General features: G+C 41.1%; 1 protein-coding gene across 4 annotated transcripts in view; it reads left to right on the top strand.

The window, feature by feature from the left end:
- NK7.1 (homeobox protein NK7.1) overlaps positions 1-13839 on the top strand; it is a 42244-nt gene that overhangs the window by 12033 nt on the left and 16372 nt on the right. The window contains exons 1-2 of one of the 4 annotated variants that reach the window (XM_018018226.2): positions 6932-7416; positions 10671-11724. In XM_018018226.2, coding sequence (XP_017873715.1) covers positions 10710-11724 — 1015 coding nt within the window. In that variant the 5' untranslated portion in view covers positions 6932-7416; positions 10671-10709. Of the gene's footprint in view, positions 1-6931; positions 7417-7467; positions 7530-8375; positions 9740-10670; positions 11725-13839 lie in introns of those variants that run through there. The other 3 variants (XM_018018225.2, XM_089462141.1, XM_089462140.1) reach the window with 3 other exon arrangements.

Genomic DNA, 13839 nt, shown 5'->3' on the forward strand with positions numbered 1-13839 from the left:
TATAATTGAGTTCCCTGTGCTGAAGGAGAGTCGTACATGCGACTGTCTTCGCATCTGGGTTGACTTCTGCAGCGGAAGCATCCTGGCATTCAGCACTTGAAATTAAATACAAATAATCTTTTGACTCGTTTCATTCCCTTTGCCCACGCCCCTGCGTTGTGCCCAAAAGGGTTTGAGGCGCGGCGCTCGTTTGGCGCTGTTTTAATTACGTCTTAATGTCGACGCATAAGCTGAGTCTGTACTCCCTCTTGCCTTGGCCTTCCCTTTCCATTTCCCTTTCCCTTTCCCATTCCCTTTCCCATTCCCTTTCCCTTTGCCTGTTCATCAGCCAGCGAGGCAAGTTAACGAAATGAAGTTCAATGCTCCAGCACGGTGCGTATCAATTCAGCGTTAATTGCTTCGCTGCTCCAAATGGTGCCAAAGTCGGTGCAGTTAATGTGAAAGTTAAGTGCCGACCAAGCCAGCTCCGAGACGGAGCCGGGCACTGCCAAAGCGGATAAACTGTGAAGGCGCGAAAGCCATTTTGGTAGCGTTTTTATTGATTTTTGCACGTAAACAGCGCCCGGGGCGCTCGGACGAGAATGGGCACGGGCATCCCTCAAAAGTGATGACAATGAGCACAACTCATGCATTAACCAGTCAAAAATTGTACAAAATATTTTTATTTGAAAATGGGAATCCTTCTATTGGGCATAATAAGTAAAGGGAAGAGATATTTGGTGAATTATAAATATTATTTTTAGTGCAAGAAATGAATATTGAAATTACGAAGGATATATAAGAAAAACTTTTAAGAAAAATTCGATTTAATTAATAAATGGTTTTTCAAGTATTAAAAGGAAATGAGAAAAAATATTTATCAATAAGATTTTGTAATCAGAAATTAATAATTTTTAAAATTAAATAAGTTCTATAAACGGCACTTTATATATAAACTAAAGGCGATAATAAAGCATCGAATACTATTTAAGAAAATTATATTAATTTATTTAATTTAATTTACTTTTGTTTATATAAAGAATTATATTTTGATATTGACTTACTATTTCATTGTATTTACTTTCCTTTATATAAAGAATTATATATGATATATAATTCATAAATTGATATTGACTGGTTATTTAATTGAATTACCTTTTGCTTATATAATTTAATGACTATTACATGATACGATAACCACAGTGCGCTGTGGCATTGTTGGCAAATTATGTTTAATTATGAGAGCTTGGCAGACAATGACGAAAACGACAATCGACTTCGAGTCGGGGCTGACTCTGACATTGTAACTGGCTAAACGGAGGCCTGGCTGGAGGCAAGGACCAAAGGAGCGCGGAGAGAGGAGGAGAGAGAGAGGGAAGAGCAAGGAGCAAGCGAATGCCACTCACTGGCTGGCTATGTATCATTATTATGATGCCTGCAAGTGTTTATTTTTGGCTGCCGACAGGAGTAGCAGCAGCAGCAGCAGCAGCAATCGCCGTATTTTCTTTTTTGTTTCATTCTCGTTAATGTGGCCGTTAACGTTGTCAGAGCCTTTCGCAGTACAGTTGTTGGAGTGGTCGACGGTTGACGGACGACAGACGACGAACGACGGACGACGAGGCGAGGTGAGGTTGAGCGATGGCAGCTGCGCTGGCATTAATTAAGCATGTTTGACTGTGAATGTCAACAGCAGAAAATGCTACTCTCTTTCTCTTTCACTATGTGCGTGTGTGTGTGCGTGTGTGTATGTGAGTGCGTTGACAGGCGGACAGTTACAAAGGGGCGCGCGAAAAAGGCTGACAGTCTCTTGGTCGCGCATCACGTAATTAAGTGACGCAAGTCAATTTATTTTGCAATTAATCATTAATTTATGCGTACGAAAGTATAATTGACTCATATTTCAGCCCAGATGCCGTAAGGGCGACAAAGATACCAAGTGATAGAAAGAGAGAGAAAAATTGAGAGAGAGAGCGTAGAGTCCACTCCCCCCTCTCTCTTCCTCCCTCTCACTCTCTCTCTCTCTCTCTCTCTCTCTCTCTTGATATGTTATCGTATTTCAATTGCGATGGCTGTCTCGCTGCTTCCAGAAATCCCATAATTACATATTTAGAATGCGCACTTTTTGCCTGCCTGCGGTTAAGTAATATGTTTACCCACTCCTGCGAGCATCTTATCAATAAATATTACGATGATGAGTTCATCTGAAAATGCGCATTTAGTCTTGTTTTATGCGGCACAAATGTTAAAGATTGTAATAAAAAGATGCGCGCTCTGAAATTCCCATGAAAATTAAAGCGCTACAGCTTACTACAATGCAAGCGGGCTGAGCATATTCACAAGCTAGCTCAGTACCTCGACTTTAGCTAATCATTTCATTTAATTTTTGCTACTTCAGCATAGCTGTTCCAAACAATTAACTCTCACAAAAAAATCTAAGATTTAAAATATCCAAAAAATACAAATTTTGTAAGTTTCATTTGTGGGAAGAGTTCATACAAATTTATTTAAAATATTGCTGAATAAATTAGGTAAGGTAAATATGTAATAGTAATTCTAATAATAATTTTAGGTGAGGTAATATTTTTTTTTTCTTTTGCTAAAAAAACTACAAATATTAAACCAGCGTTTGCTAAGTGATATCCTTAAATTATGAATTGGTAGCTACAAAATTTCATTTTTCAATTAAATACAAATAAAAGTCGCTTGGTGCTTGGACCAACGATTGGCATTCTTTCAACTAAAGCTTTGGTAACATTATCTTAGGCTTTTACTGGTTTTATTTTCTGATCTGCCTGACATATAAACCGACGTAAATCACGTAAATCAACTATAAATTTCTTTAAATTAAATCAAAGTTAGAAATATTTCATTTTTGATTGGAATGACAAAAATAAGTTTATTACTAAAACATTTTTAAATAGCTCATAATAACAATTATTATTATATAATGACGCTCTACTTAAATAAAGTAGCTACAAATTCAGCGAATAGCTATGTTAAAAAAACATTCCAAGTCATATTTCGAATATAATTGCTTAATAGAGCTTAAATTAATTTGCAACAATTTATGTTATTTAAATTCAATGTTATAATCGTATACGATTAACATTCTATAAAGTCAAATTCGTAATCGTTATAGTTTTTTGATGAATCACAAAAAAATTGAATAAATTAAAAGGCACATAATATCTCGCAATAGCTTGAAAAAATGCAATACAAATATTCTATAAGGCAGTCGGATTATGGGTATTCCCTCGTTAAACACCCTCCGCTAGTGCGCCCCAACTCATCTGCTGACTTTAATGAACCCAGGGTATGCATAAACAAGCGCGAAAGCTCTAGACGAAAATGCTCGACTGGAGAATACAGATATTTATTGTAGAATTGATTTATTTGAGGAAAATTTTCAGAATCCAAAATATTATATTGAATTTTATTTATATATATCATAGCCTACTCGACCAATTTAGTTAAATAGTAAATGGAATTAATTATTGAAAGAACTATATATGATATACGTAAATGCATATGAACAGGGCTCGATCTAATCAGCTTGACATTCTTATTAAACCCATACACACTATAGAGTCTACCATGACTCATTCTGCCCGTTGCATACATCTCCACAAATTCCATATACCCTGCATTTCTCATTTGCATTGGTTAAAATTGTTTGCAAATACATAAATACACTTTTAAATACTTGCACTTTATATGCATAAATATTTTATAAACTTTATGAATATTTGATTTGGCCGTCAAATGACTGATTGATTGATTGATGGCTGGCCAGGCCAGGCCAGGGCAGGGTAGCCATACATATGTACATAACTGATGTGACATATGTGCATAATGCATTAATTTCAACTTGCATTCATTGTGTAATTTGCAACATATCGAATTGCAGCTGTCTGGACCATATCGAATTAATGGCTCGAACTGAATTTAATTAATTACCAATTAGTTAAACTCAAGAGCTATTAGCGATAAGCGAACATTAGCCACTATACTTACTGGCTAGATAGGCCTAGACCTCACACGCCAGCTATAAACACTTTTAGAAGTTGAAAATAGAAAAGAGAAGAGAGAAGAGAAATCTGCGAAAACGTTTATATTATGTGTTTTTCATCAGAACTTTATCAGGGCTGTATGGCATAAAGAAAATAAAAACAGAGTCTAGCTGCTTTTTATTGACTTCCGTTTCCGTTTGTGAGCCCACTTTCCTATATGCTTATATAGGTAGATATATACAAATATAAGATAAAATCATATCTTTTTTTTCAGATTTCTATTTCATTTAATGCTCTCCAAGTTTATTATTTAAACAGAAACAAAAACCTCTTTCATATCACATAATTTTCAACAAACTTTGATTCGCTTGCTTTATTTTTGCGTTGTTTGGCGTTAAGAGCATTCGAATCGCTTTGATTTGTTCCCTTGGCATTTTTACCTAAATGATTATCTAAACTTTCATTTTATTTGTCCGAAATGTGCCCCGGATCGCCCACAAATGAATGGCTGAAATAGAATGCGTGTTACTAGGGGCGGCCTGTGTATCAAATCACATCAAATTATGCTGATGACATAGGAATTTTTCGGGAACCCTTGGCTCTTGGCTGACTGGCTGGCTGCCTCTCCGGCTCTCCGGCTCTCCGGCTCGCTGGTGGGCACTTTCAATGCCGTTGCTAGAGCCGTTGCCGCCGCACTCATTTAAAATATCATCAATCATAGCCAGTTAGTTAATTGCGGCCAATTGTGTGCGTGTATGTGTGCGTGTGTGTGTGTGTGCGCACATAAAGGCGAGCCAAATTAATGGCCAGGCAAAGAGAAGTGAAAGAAAAACGAAAACGTTTAAAAATTGCCAGCGCTGGCAAATTAAAAATAAAGCTTAAGCACGCCAACTTTGACCGGGCCAACTGACCCAAAGTGGCCGCCTGCAAGGTTCAAGTGAAATAAGCCATGACAAAGCGGCGTGCGTCCCCTCCTTACCTCCCCCCACCACCAGCCAACGCAAAGCCAAAGCAATTTTGGGGCGCTTTAAGTAAAAGTTGAAGCAAAGTTTGCACTTGTTTTCAAACCACTTCAGTGCGAATAAGAAAATCAAAAAGTTGCCTGCAAATCTATGAAAAATTATGACAGGAAGCATTTCCAGCGGAAATGAGCCGAATGCTATTTACACCTCCCCGTCCTTCTCCTAACAATAATACTCATATATGTGTAATTAGCAAACCTACTTTACCTATTTGACACATTTTTTGGTTAATGATTCGAGGTTTTTGATGAGACAGTTGGCTCGACTCGATAGTTGGCCTTATCGCACTGTTCGCTGTCAGCCTTATCTGGCTCGCATGATTACACTCAACCTTTACAGTGTGGGCTGTAAGCGAGTTCAACCCTGCGTTGTGCGAATATCGAACCGAAAATAACTTGAAAATTGCGCAGCATTTATAATCTGTCTTTGATTTATATAACGATTTCCGTTTAAAGATTTGCCAGCTACGAAAATGTGACTGGCTGACGTAGCTGACGTTTATCCCGGTCCGGGCCTCCCCAACGCTGGCATCTTTATGTGCTGACTTGACAATAATAGCACACACCCACCCACACACAGACACTCGCACGAACACACACGCTAAACACAGGGACACACACACACACACAGAGCTGTATAGAGAAGGATTGAAAGGACGTGCTGCTGGCACTTGCTGAGTTTGGCTGCCTGGCCATGGCAGCACAATGACATGAATTCAATATAATAAATAAAATATAATGCTGTCAATAAAAATAAGTAAATACAAATATATCAGCGAAGGCTGCTCGTGGCATTTGTAAAAGTATTGGCCATTAATTAAGTAGCTTAGTTATATTATAATGCCAATAGACCCATTTCAGTGCTTAGTTTAGTTAACTGCGATCACATAAATATTTGTAATGCTTTATAAGCGGGCTCGAAAAGCAAAGCAAAATATTATTATTTATTATTATTTTATATATATAAATGATTGAGTTATATATATTAATTATTTATGATATCTTATCCGATCTCTCAATCTATATATAAAATTGTTTTACACTCTATTAGGCTGCCTTACATAGCTACCTTAATTATCAATATTCGTGAGCCTCTGCAGTTCTTTTTGAGCAGCCCTCGTTTTATCTGAAACGGCAACAGCATAAACAGTCATTGCTTAGAACATCGATTGGCCAGACTTCTACGCAAAAGCTTAAATACTTCGCTCAAAATAGCTTCATAATATTTGTGTGCACATCAGATTTGGCCAAGCCACATGACTATATGTATGTGTGTGTGTGTGCATGTGTATGTGTCAGTTTTATTTCTGTAGATGTTATTCGAAAAGCGTGTTCCAAGAACAGCATCAGCCCTGCGTCCAAGTAGACGCCACAATGTAGACCAAACGTTCGCCTGGAAATCGACTCGAATGCGCGAGAGTTTTCCTTGTCAACGGCGTAAACGGCGTATGCAACGTAGCCAACAAACAATGTGCAGGTCTCGTTGAATTTGAAAAATCACGTGAATAAACACTCAAAGCTGAATGCTTGAGCTGTCTGTCTCTCAATTGAGGCATATCATATATATGTATGTGTATGTGTATGTGTATGTGTGTGTATAGAAGTCAGCATTTCCAGCTCTGTTTGTTACGAAAACTCCGAATAACTTTTAGATAATGTCGGATATCTATGGCAAGTGCTGCTGCTCATAGTTGAAGTCAAATTTAATATGATTTTTCAACAGCTGGTGCTGCACCTTCAACACACTAATGCGCCCTCTTGCCCCACACTCACCCGCACACACACACACACACACACACACAGACACGCATGCACATGCACATGCACATCCTTGCTGGGGCGTTGCAACTGCACTTATTTGAAGCGCTTATGATTTATTTATGCATCCAAGTGGGGATACCGTTAGCAGGAGTAACGCAATTTTCTAGTGTTCAACTCTTGTTTACTTTCCGGGGCCAATGGCAGCAGCAAAATAAAATGTAAAACCCAACTTGACTGGGCGGCACAAACTGCTCCACAAACAACAACAACGCACTCGACTCCGAGCGGCATTAAAGTCAAAACTAAAATATAACTAAATAAAAGGGAAACGTAGAGCATAGAGCGTAAAGGATATAAGAGACACCAATGAAGAGGACTTGTTTATTTACAGTCTGGGCTCTGGCTCAGTGTGCCAGTGGCTTTGATCGAGTTGTCAGTGCTAAGTTTTTCAACTTTTACTTTAAACTAATTCAATTTCACTTGTGTCGGTCACAAAGCTAAACCAATTTGTAAGCGGAATCAAGCAAAGGAGTTTATTTATATTTAAATACCTCTATATGTGTATATAAGCATACATATATAATTGACATACCTATATATATTGAGCTTAGGCAACAATTTCGATCACTCAGCTTTGTGCTGCATGTAAGTATAAAATAAGTAATCTAGTCTAGAAAATGAAAACGATTAAAACAAGCAGGCAACAATGCGGCAAGGCATGCGGAGACGCAAGTCGCAAAACTCTGCGCATGACACAGGTAAATTCATTAAAGTTGCCAACCAGCCAAACACACGCACACACACGTGTGCATGTACATATATGTGTGCACATACATACATAAACACACACGCGCGCGCGAGCACACATAGTTGCAAAGACTGTCGAACGCTGTTGCACGAATATCCTGTGGCTGTGGCTGCGGCGGCAGTGGCAGTGGCAGCGGCAGCGGCAGCAGCTTCTGTATGTGGCACATCAATTTAATTAGCGAGCACATAACTCGATAAAATATTCAAGCAATTTCAAAGCTGCTGTACTGGACAACCATTATTCCCCGGAGACAGCCCAGCAGCAGCAACAGGAACAGCAGCAGCAGCAGTAGTAGGAGGAGGAGTAATCGTGGGTGGCGGCCTGTTGGGGGCTTAAAGCCAGCTACACAGCATTATCAGCGTCTTTATAAACACCTCAGCGAGAACAGTGAGAGCTTAAGCAGTTTCAAGGCAGACGCCAAAATAACGAATATGACAAATTACACAATTTAACAGCCAGATTGACAACAATATACAAACGCACACACACACACACACGTACGCACAGACGCACAAATACATAAACAATACATAAATGCCAGAATGCTACAACAAAAAGCATAGCACAGGGCACACAGAATTATGCTGACACGGCAAAATGGCTAAAAGCAGAGCGCGGTAAAGCGTAGGGCCAAGAAGTAGCTAGTCAGCCACGTTTTACGTCAAGCGACAGCACACACACACATACATATAAAGGCGGCAGACACACAGCAGCTCTAAAGGCAGAACGCAGCAAATGCTGAAGAGCAAAGTGGAGTACGGGGATCCATGGGTGGGGTGGGAGCGGGAGACAACTTTGATGATGACGAGCTGGGTGCACAGCCGCAAGGCAAATTATGCACAGGCAGCAGCAGCAGAAGCAGGAGCGGGAGCAGGAGCAGTGGCCATAGTTGGAGTCATGATGAACATTCGACAGTAGCTTGTTAAAATACCAACAGGCAGCTGCCAGCTGACGGAGCCCAGCCACCCACTCACCCACCCACGCAGACACTGCGGAATGCGAGCTGATGTCAATGCAATAAAACGAAACGAAACGAAATGAAATGAAATGAAATGAAATAAAAGGAGTAAAATGCTGCTATCCATAGCTGAAACGGTCACTGCACAAGCCAGAGTCGGAGCCAGAGCCAAAGCCAAAGCCTCAAGGATAATAATGGAGGCGAAAAGAGTTTCGTACACAAACATAACGCCACATATGCAACTTGGCTGTTGTGTGCGTGAGTGTGTGTTGTTGCCTGTGACAGGGCAGCAAAACTTAAATGCCATTAGTAGCTGCCCCCTTGGACCTCGTTTGTGTCCTCGTCACTGTCCTCGTCCCCTGCCACTTCCATTTCCACTTCCTCACGCCCCGTCGCCGCGTGCGGGTGAAAAAGGCAAAAGCGTGCCAGGTAACTGGCACACACACACAGACACACAGAGTCGCACAAACACACACACTCGCACACTCCCACTCTCAAACACACATACAGAAGAGTAGCTAACACACTAAGCCACTGTACGTGCCACAGCAATATCTTTCGCTCTCTATCACTCACTCACTCGCTCGCTCGTGCTGGCTCACTAGCTCGCTCTTCTATCGCCGTCGTCATCGTGGAGGCAGGCAATTGAAATAACTTCTTCCGCTTGCCTGCGTCGCTTCCGCTGCTTGAATATGTCCACCCTTAAATCATACCAATGCCGCTCAGTCCACCACCCGCCCACATAACCTTTTGAGAAGCTCAACAGACTTGAATTGCCGTTGCTTTTTTTTTCGTTTTTGTGTGTGTTTTTTTTTCCGTTTTTGCTGTTTATTTTGTTAGGCTGTAAGTGATTTTGCACGAGCTTAGCAACATGCTGCCGGGCAACATGTTGCGCCAGTCGTAATGTTGAGAGCGAGCTGTGCTCAATTTGCACTCTCCGTGTATTGTTTGCGTGTGTTTGTGCGAGTATTTGCGTAAGTGGGAGAGAGAAAGAGGGAGCACAGGCAAAGGTTAGTCCTTTTATGTGTCATCCCCATTGTCGTTGCTGTTGTTGTTGTTGTTGTTGGCAATAAAATACATTTAAGCACGCATTACGTTATACGTTATTGAGCGCGCTCTGCTTGAAACTGACATTTGGACGACAACTGTGTGTGTGAGTGTGAGTGAGTGAGAGTTTGTGTTGGATATAAGTGGCTGTGTTGGTATGACTTTGCACTTTGTATTAATTTAAATTGCTTTTGGGATTGTCAACTATAAAATATGACACATAACGACGGCATTTAAATGGCATGCAAGTTCTTGGCAACAAATTAACTACAGATTTTGATCCCAGCGTTGTTTGTGAAGTGTTATAATTGTTATTATGAACATAAATACTAGTGGCCTGTACAAACATATACATTTATACACACATACTTATATGTATGTATATAGCGCCACACACTAAAAATAAATTCAAGACCCTTTGCCGTACTTGAAATTGGGTTCGTACGTTTTATTGTCGTTTCGGTGCGTGGCTTTTGCCGTTCGTTAAATTAAGTTAAATTGTGTCACACTCAAATGTTGAACCATAAATTCATGCCAACACTCGCAGCAGTCACACACAAGTGCTCGCAAGGCAGTGCCAAGCGGAACCCCTGGCCTTGCCGAACTTATGTGCCTCTGCCGCTGGCTCTGCTCCTGCCTCTGCCACGGGCTGGCCTCACAGCTCAAATCCTTTACCAGGCAACGCTTATTGCCGGGGACTCTCCCAGCATTTTGTTATGCAAATCACAACGCAGTGCGCCAGGAAATGGCAAATGGACGACCAGGGCGACAGACACAAACACAAACAAACAAATATTGTCGACAGAGGGGATGGAGGTTAGGGTGCGGAGGAGGGTGCATAGGTTGGAGGTCGGGCGTGTTGCGGGCTTAATAAGTTGGACTACATTCTGCACAGGCGACACTAAATGGTGGACTATTCTGTTCTGTATTTTATTGCATTTGCGGGCTCTGAATTGTGGGGCAAATAAGTTGAAGGTTAACGCCAGCGGCAGAAGCCATTAACAAGTTGACAACAAATGCGCAGCTGTGTGGCTAATTTCGTTTGCCCGTTCTAATACGCACGTTTTGCTTCTGTGTCTATTCCAGCCACCACGCCCACTTAAGAGCCAATTAGCTGCGCCCTAAATGATGCCCGAAACGGAACGCGATTCGTTGGTGGCAGCAGAAATGATCAGCGGCGCCTTGGCGCACGGTTATGGCATAGTCAAAGACAAACAGCAACACCAGCAGCAGCAGCACCAGCAACACCAGCAACAGTTACAACAACAGCTGCAATCAGAATCAGCCACGGCTTACAACATGGCCATCAACTCGTATGTCTACAGCAGCTCATTGACAATACCGCCCTCGGCGGCGTCAATGGTCAGCCCCAGCAGCAAGGAGAAGCTGGTCAATATGCTGCGAGTGCGCGATAATAACAACAGCAGCGGCAGCAACAGCGCTAGTCCCATCTCCGCTGGCAGCTCGCCCACAACGTTTCTACAGAAGCAACTGGAGGCACCTTCTAGTCGTCAATCAACGACTACTCAGCAGCAACAGCAACAGCAACAGCAGCTACAGCTACAGCAGCAACAGCTACCACAGCAACAGCAGCGACGCTCCATAACACCCTTTCCCACCAACATAGCCACAACGACCACTGCGAGCCACACGGCTAGCTGGCACGCTCATGTCTACGCACGTCCGCCTAATAGACCCACGCCCCATTCAATTGCAGACATACTGGGCATGGCCATGGCCGACAAAATTGCGTACGAGGGCGCCGTGGCCGCCGCCGCTGCCGCTGCCGTTTCGACAGCCACCGCGAACAGTTCGGCCACTTCACCAAAGAGCATTCTGCGAAATATCGAGCAGCAGTACGCACAGCAGCCCCAGGAACAGGAACAGCGCGCGCATCGCAGCGCCTCAATGAGCGATGTCAGCGAGGAGGACAGTGCAGTCAGCTCAGCAGCAGCAACAGCAGTGGGAGCAACGGCAGCAACGGTAGCAACGGTAGCAGCAGCAAATGTCACAGCGGCAGCCCCGCTCGATCAGCCATTAAATCTGTGTGTGGCCAAAAAGTCGCGGGACAGCAGCACCACATCGCCAATGCCGGCGGCCAGGCAAAGCCAGCTGCTGGGAAAGACCAGCGCCAAGAAGGGTAAGTGAGACCAACAAATTTCTCTCTCTTTACTATATGGAACATATAATTAGAGCTGACTAGGAATAGAATAGGAATTGCATAATAATTACCATTCACCTATCATAATTAACAAATTTCTGCAAATATTTACTTGAATCAGTTAGTGTATTCGGTATTCGGTGACTTTGAGTTTAGTATTTTTGGTTTTTCATATTGGCGCCGAGCAAATTTATGCAGCAACGCTTGACGAGCCTGCCAATTGAGCGCAGCGCGAAGCTCTCAACACGCTTCAGCGAAGCGTTCGGCAGGCAACGCGGCGTATGCGTGTTATGCCAAATTAAATGAAGCTCGACCGTGGCTCAAATTGACGGCATTCGCCACATTTAGGTCCTACATTTTGGCAGCGGATAATTGCCAATGAGTGGGGTCATCAACATTCGACTCAATTCGTTTTTAATGGATTCTTATATCACATCAAATGCTTCCTTCAAGATTCCTAATAAATAATTTTACAATCTCATTGCGATTAGTCTTTATCGAAGATATGCATTGCGATTGATAATACCTCAAATTATATAAAAATAGGAAGCAAACTATAAAAAAATTAATTTTCAAATATAAACAAAAATAATATAAATATATATATTTTCTTAATGAAAATAAAAAAAAAATAATAATAATAATAATTAAAAAAATTAAAAGTTTAAAAAATAGATATATATTTATATATAAAAAAAATGTACTAGATTTTCAAAAAAAAAAAAAATCACAAAATTTTTAATAATTTAATTATAAAATATAGATATAAATAACTAAATTATTCATATATATTTATTTACTATATATATATATTTATATTTATGTCTTTATATAACATTTATAAAATTTAAATCAATAATTAAATAATTGTATATTAATTCAATAATATTTTAACGCATAAAATTATAATAATAATTTTCTTTTTCAATCAGAAAAATTATTGCATTTTTCCAACTTGAATCTCTAAAATGCATATAGAACTTTAACAAAACAGACGACTGGATAAATTGAATTGATTTATTAGCATTAGCATTATTAGCTGCAAAATATGTGGCAAATAGGCCGAGCAGGGGAATTCTGTCAGAAATAATAAACTGTAAATACAATGAACGATCGCCACATTGATTATGTGAACATTGTTTTTACTAATGTAATTCGCTTGCCAATCTAAATTTACGCTGCATTAAAATTGTTTAATTCAGACAGAGCAGCTGGGGCGTGGGTGTGGGTGAGGGCGAGGCGGAGGTTGCTGGCGGGAGTAGAAAAACAGCAAATTCAATTAGCAATTGGCATACGGCTATAATAAGCAATAACAATCAGCTTGAAATGAGCAAACTTGAGCAGAAAATTGTTGGCTGTTGTTTCGTTGTATTATGGCCGTTGCCGTTGCCGTTGCCGTTAATTGCTCAATGCTGCGTTCGACTTTTATTGTTATTAAAATCACGTACTCGACTTGGCAGAAATATATAATAATAATAATAATACACATACAAATAACAAATAACAAATAGCAAATAGCAAACAACAAAAGCCCAACAACAAATGCTTAGAACATTTATCGTTCATATTCGCATTTCAAATGGATGAATGCCAAACGACGCACGCTCAAGTCTCGCATTTTGTGATTTGCAACTGTCGTCTGTTAATTTTCGCTTAATTACTTGTTTGCAAGCACCATAAACGGCTAGCCGTGCTGGAGCTGTGCTGGGTGGCTGGGAGGAGTAAGGCGGGTGCTGCCATTAAAATGTTGTCGCCAAGCGGGCCTAATGGAACGACATGGCAATTGCCAATGGGCGAAAGACGAAAGAAAACGGACGAAAGAAAACGAAAACGAAACAACATCTAATCAAACATTTGTGTGTGTGTGTGTGTGTGTGTGTGTGTGTGTGTGTGTGTATGTGTGTGTCGCGTCTATTGTTTTAAGGTTTTGCTCTTGTTTTCGCTGTTCGCCGCTTAGTTTTATTGATTTCATGCCACTGGGGTGCCGTGCCCTTTGTGCGCATTGTCGTGCGTCGCTCGGGGTTTCTAGGGGTGGCTGGCATTAAGTGGCTCGGACTGCTGCCAATGCCGGAGGCGACAAGACCGGCGGCTGTC

The sequence above is a fragment of the Drosophila arizonae genome, chromosome 2 (assembly GCF_054131065.1).
Source record: "Drosophila arizonae isolate 15081-1271.41 chromosome 2, UAZ_ARI_1.0, whole genome shotgun sequence".
NCBI classification, from domain to species: Eukaryota; Metazoa; Arthropoda; class Insecta; order Diptera; family Drosophilidae; genus Drosophila; species Drosophila arizonae.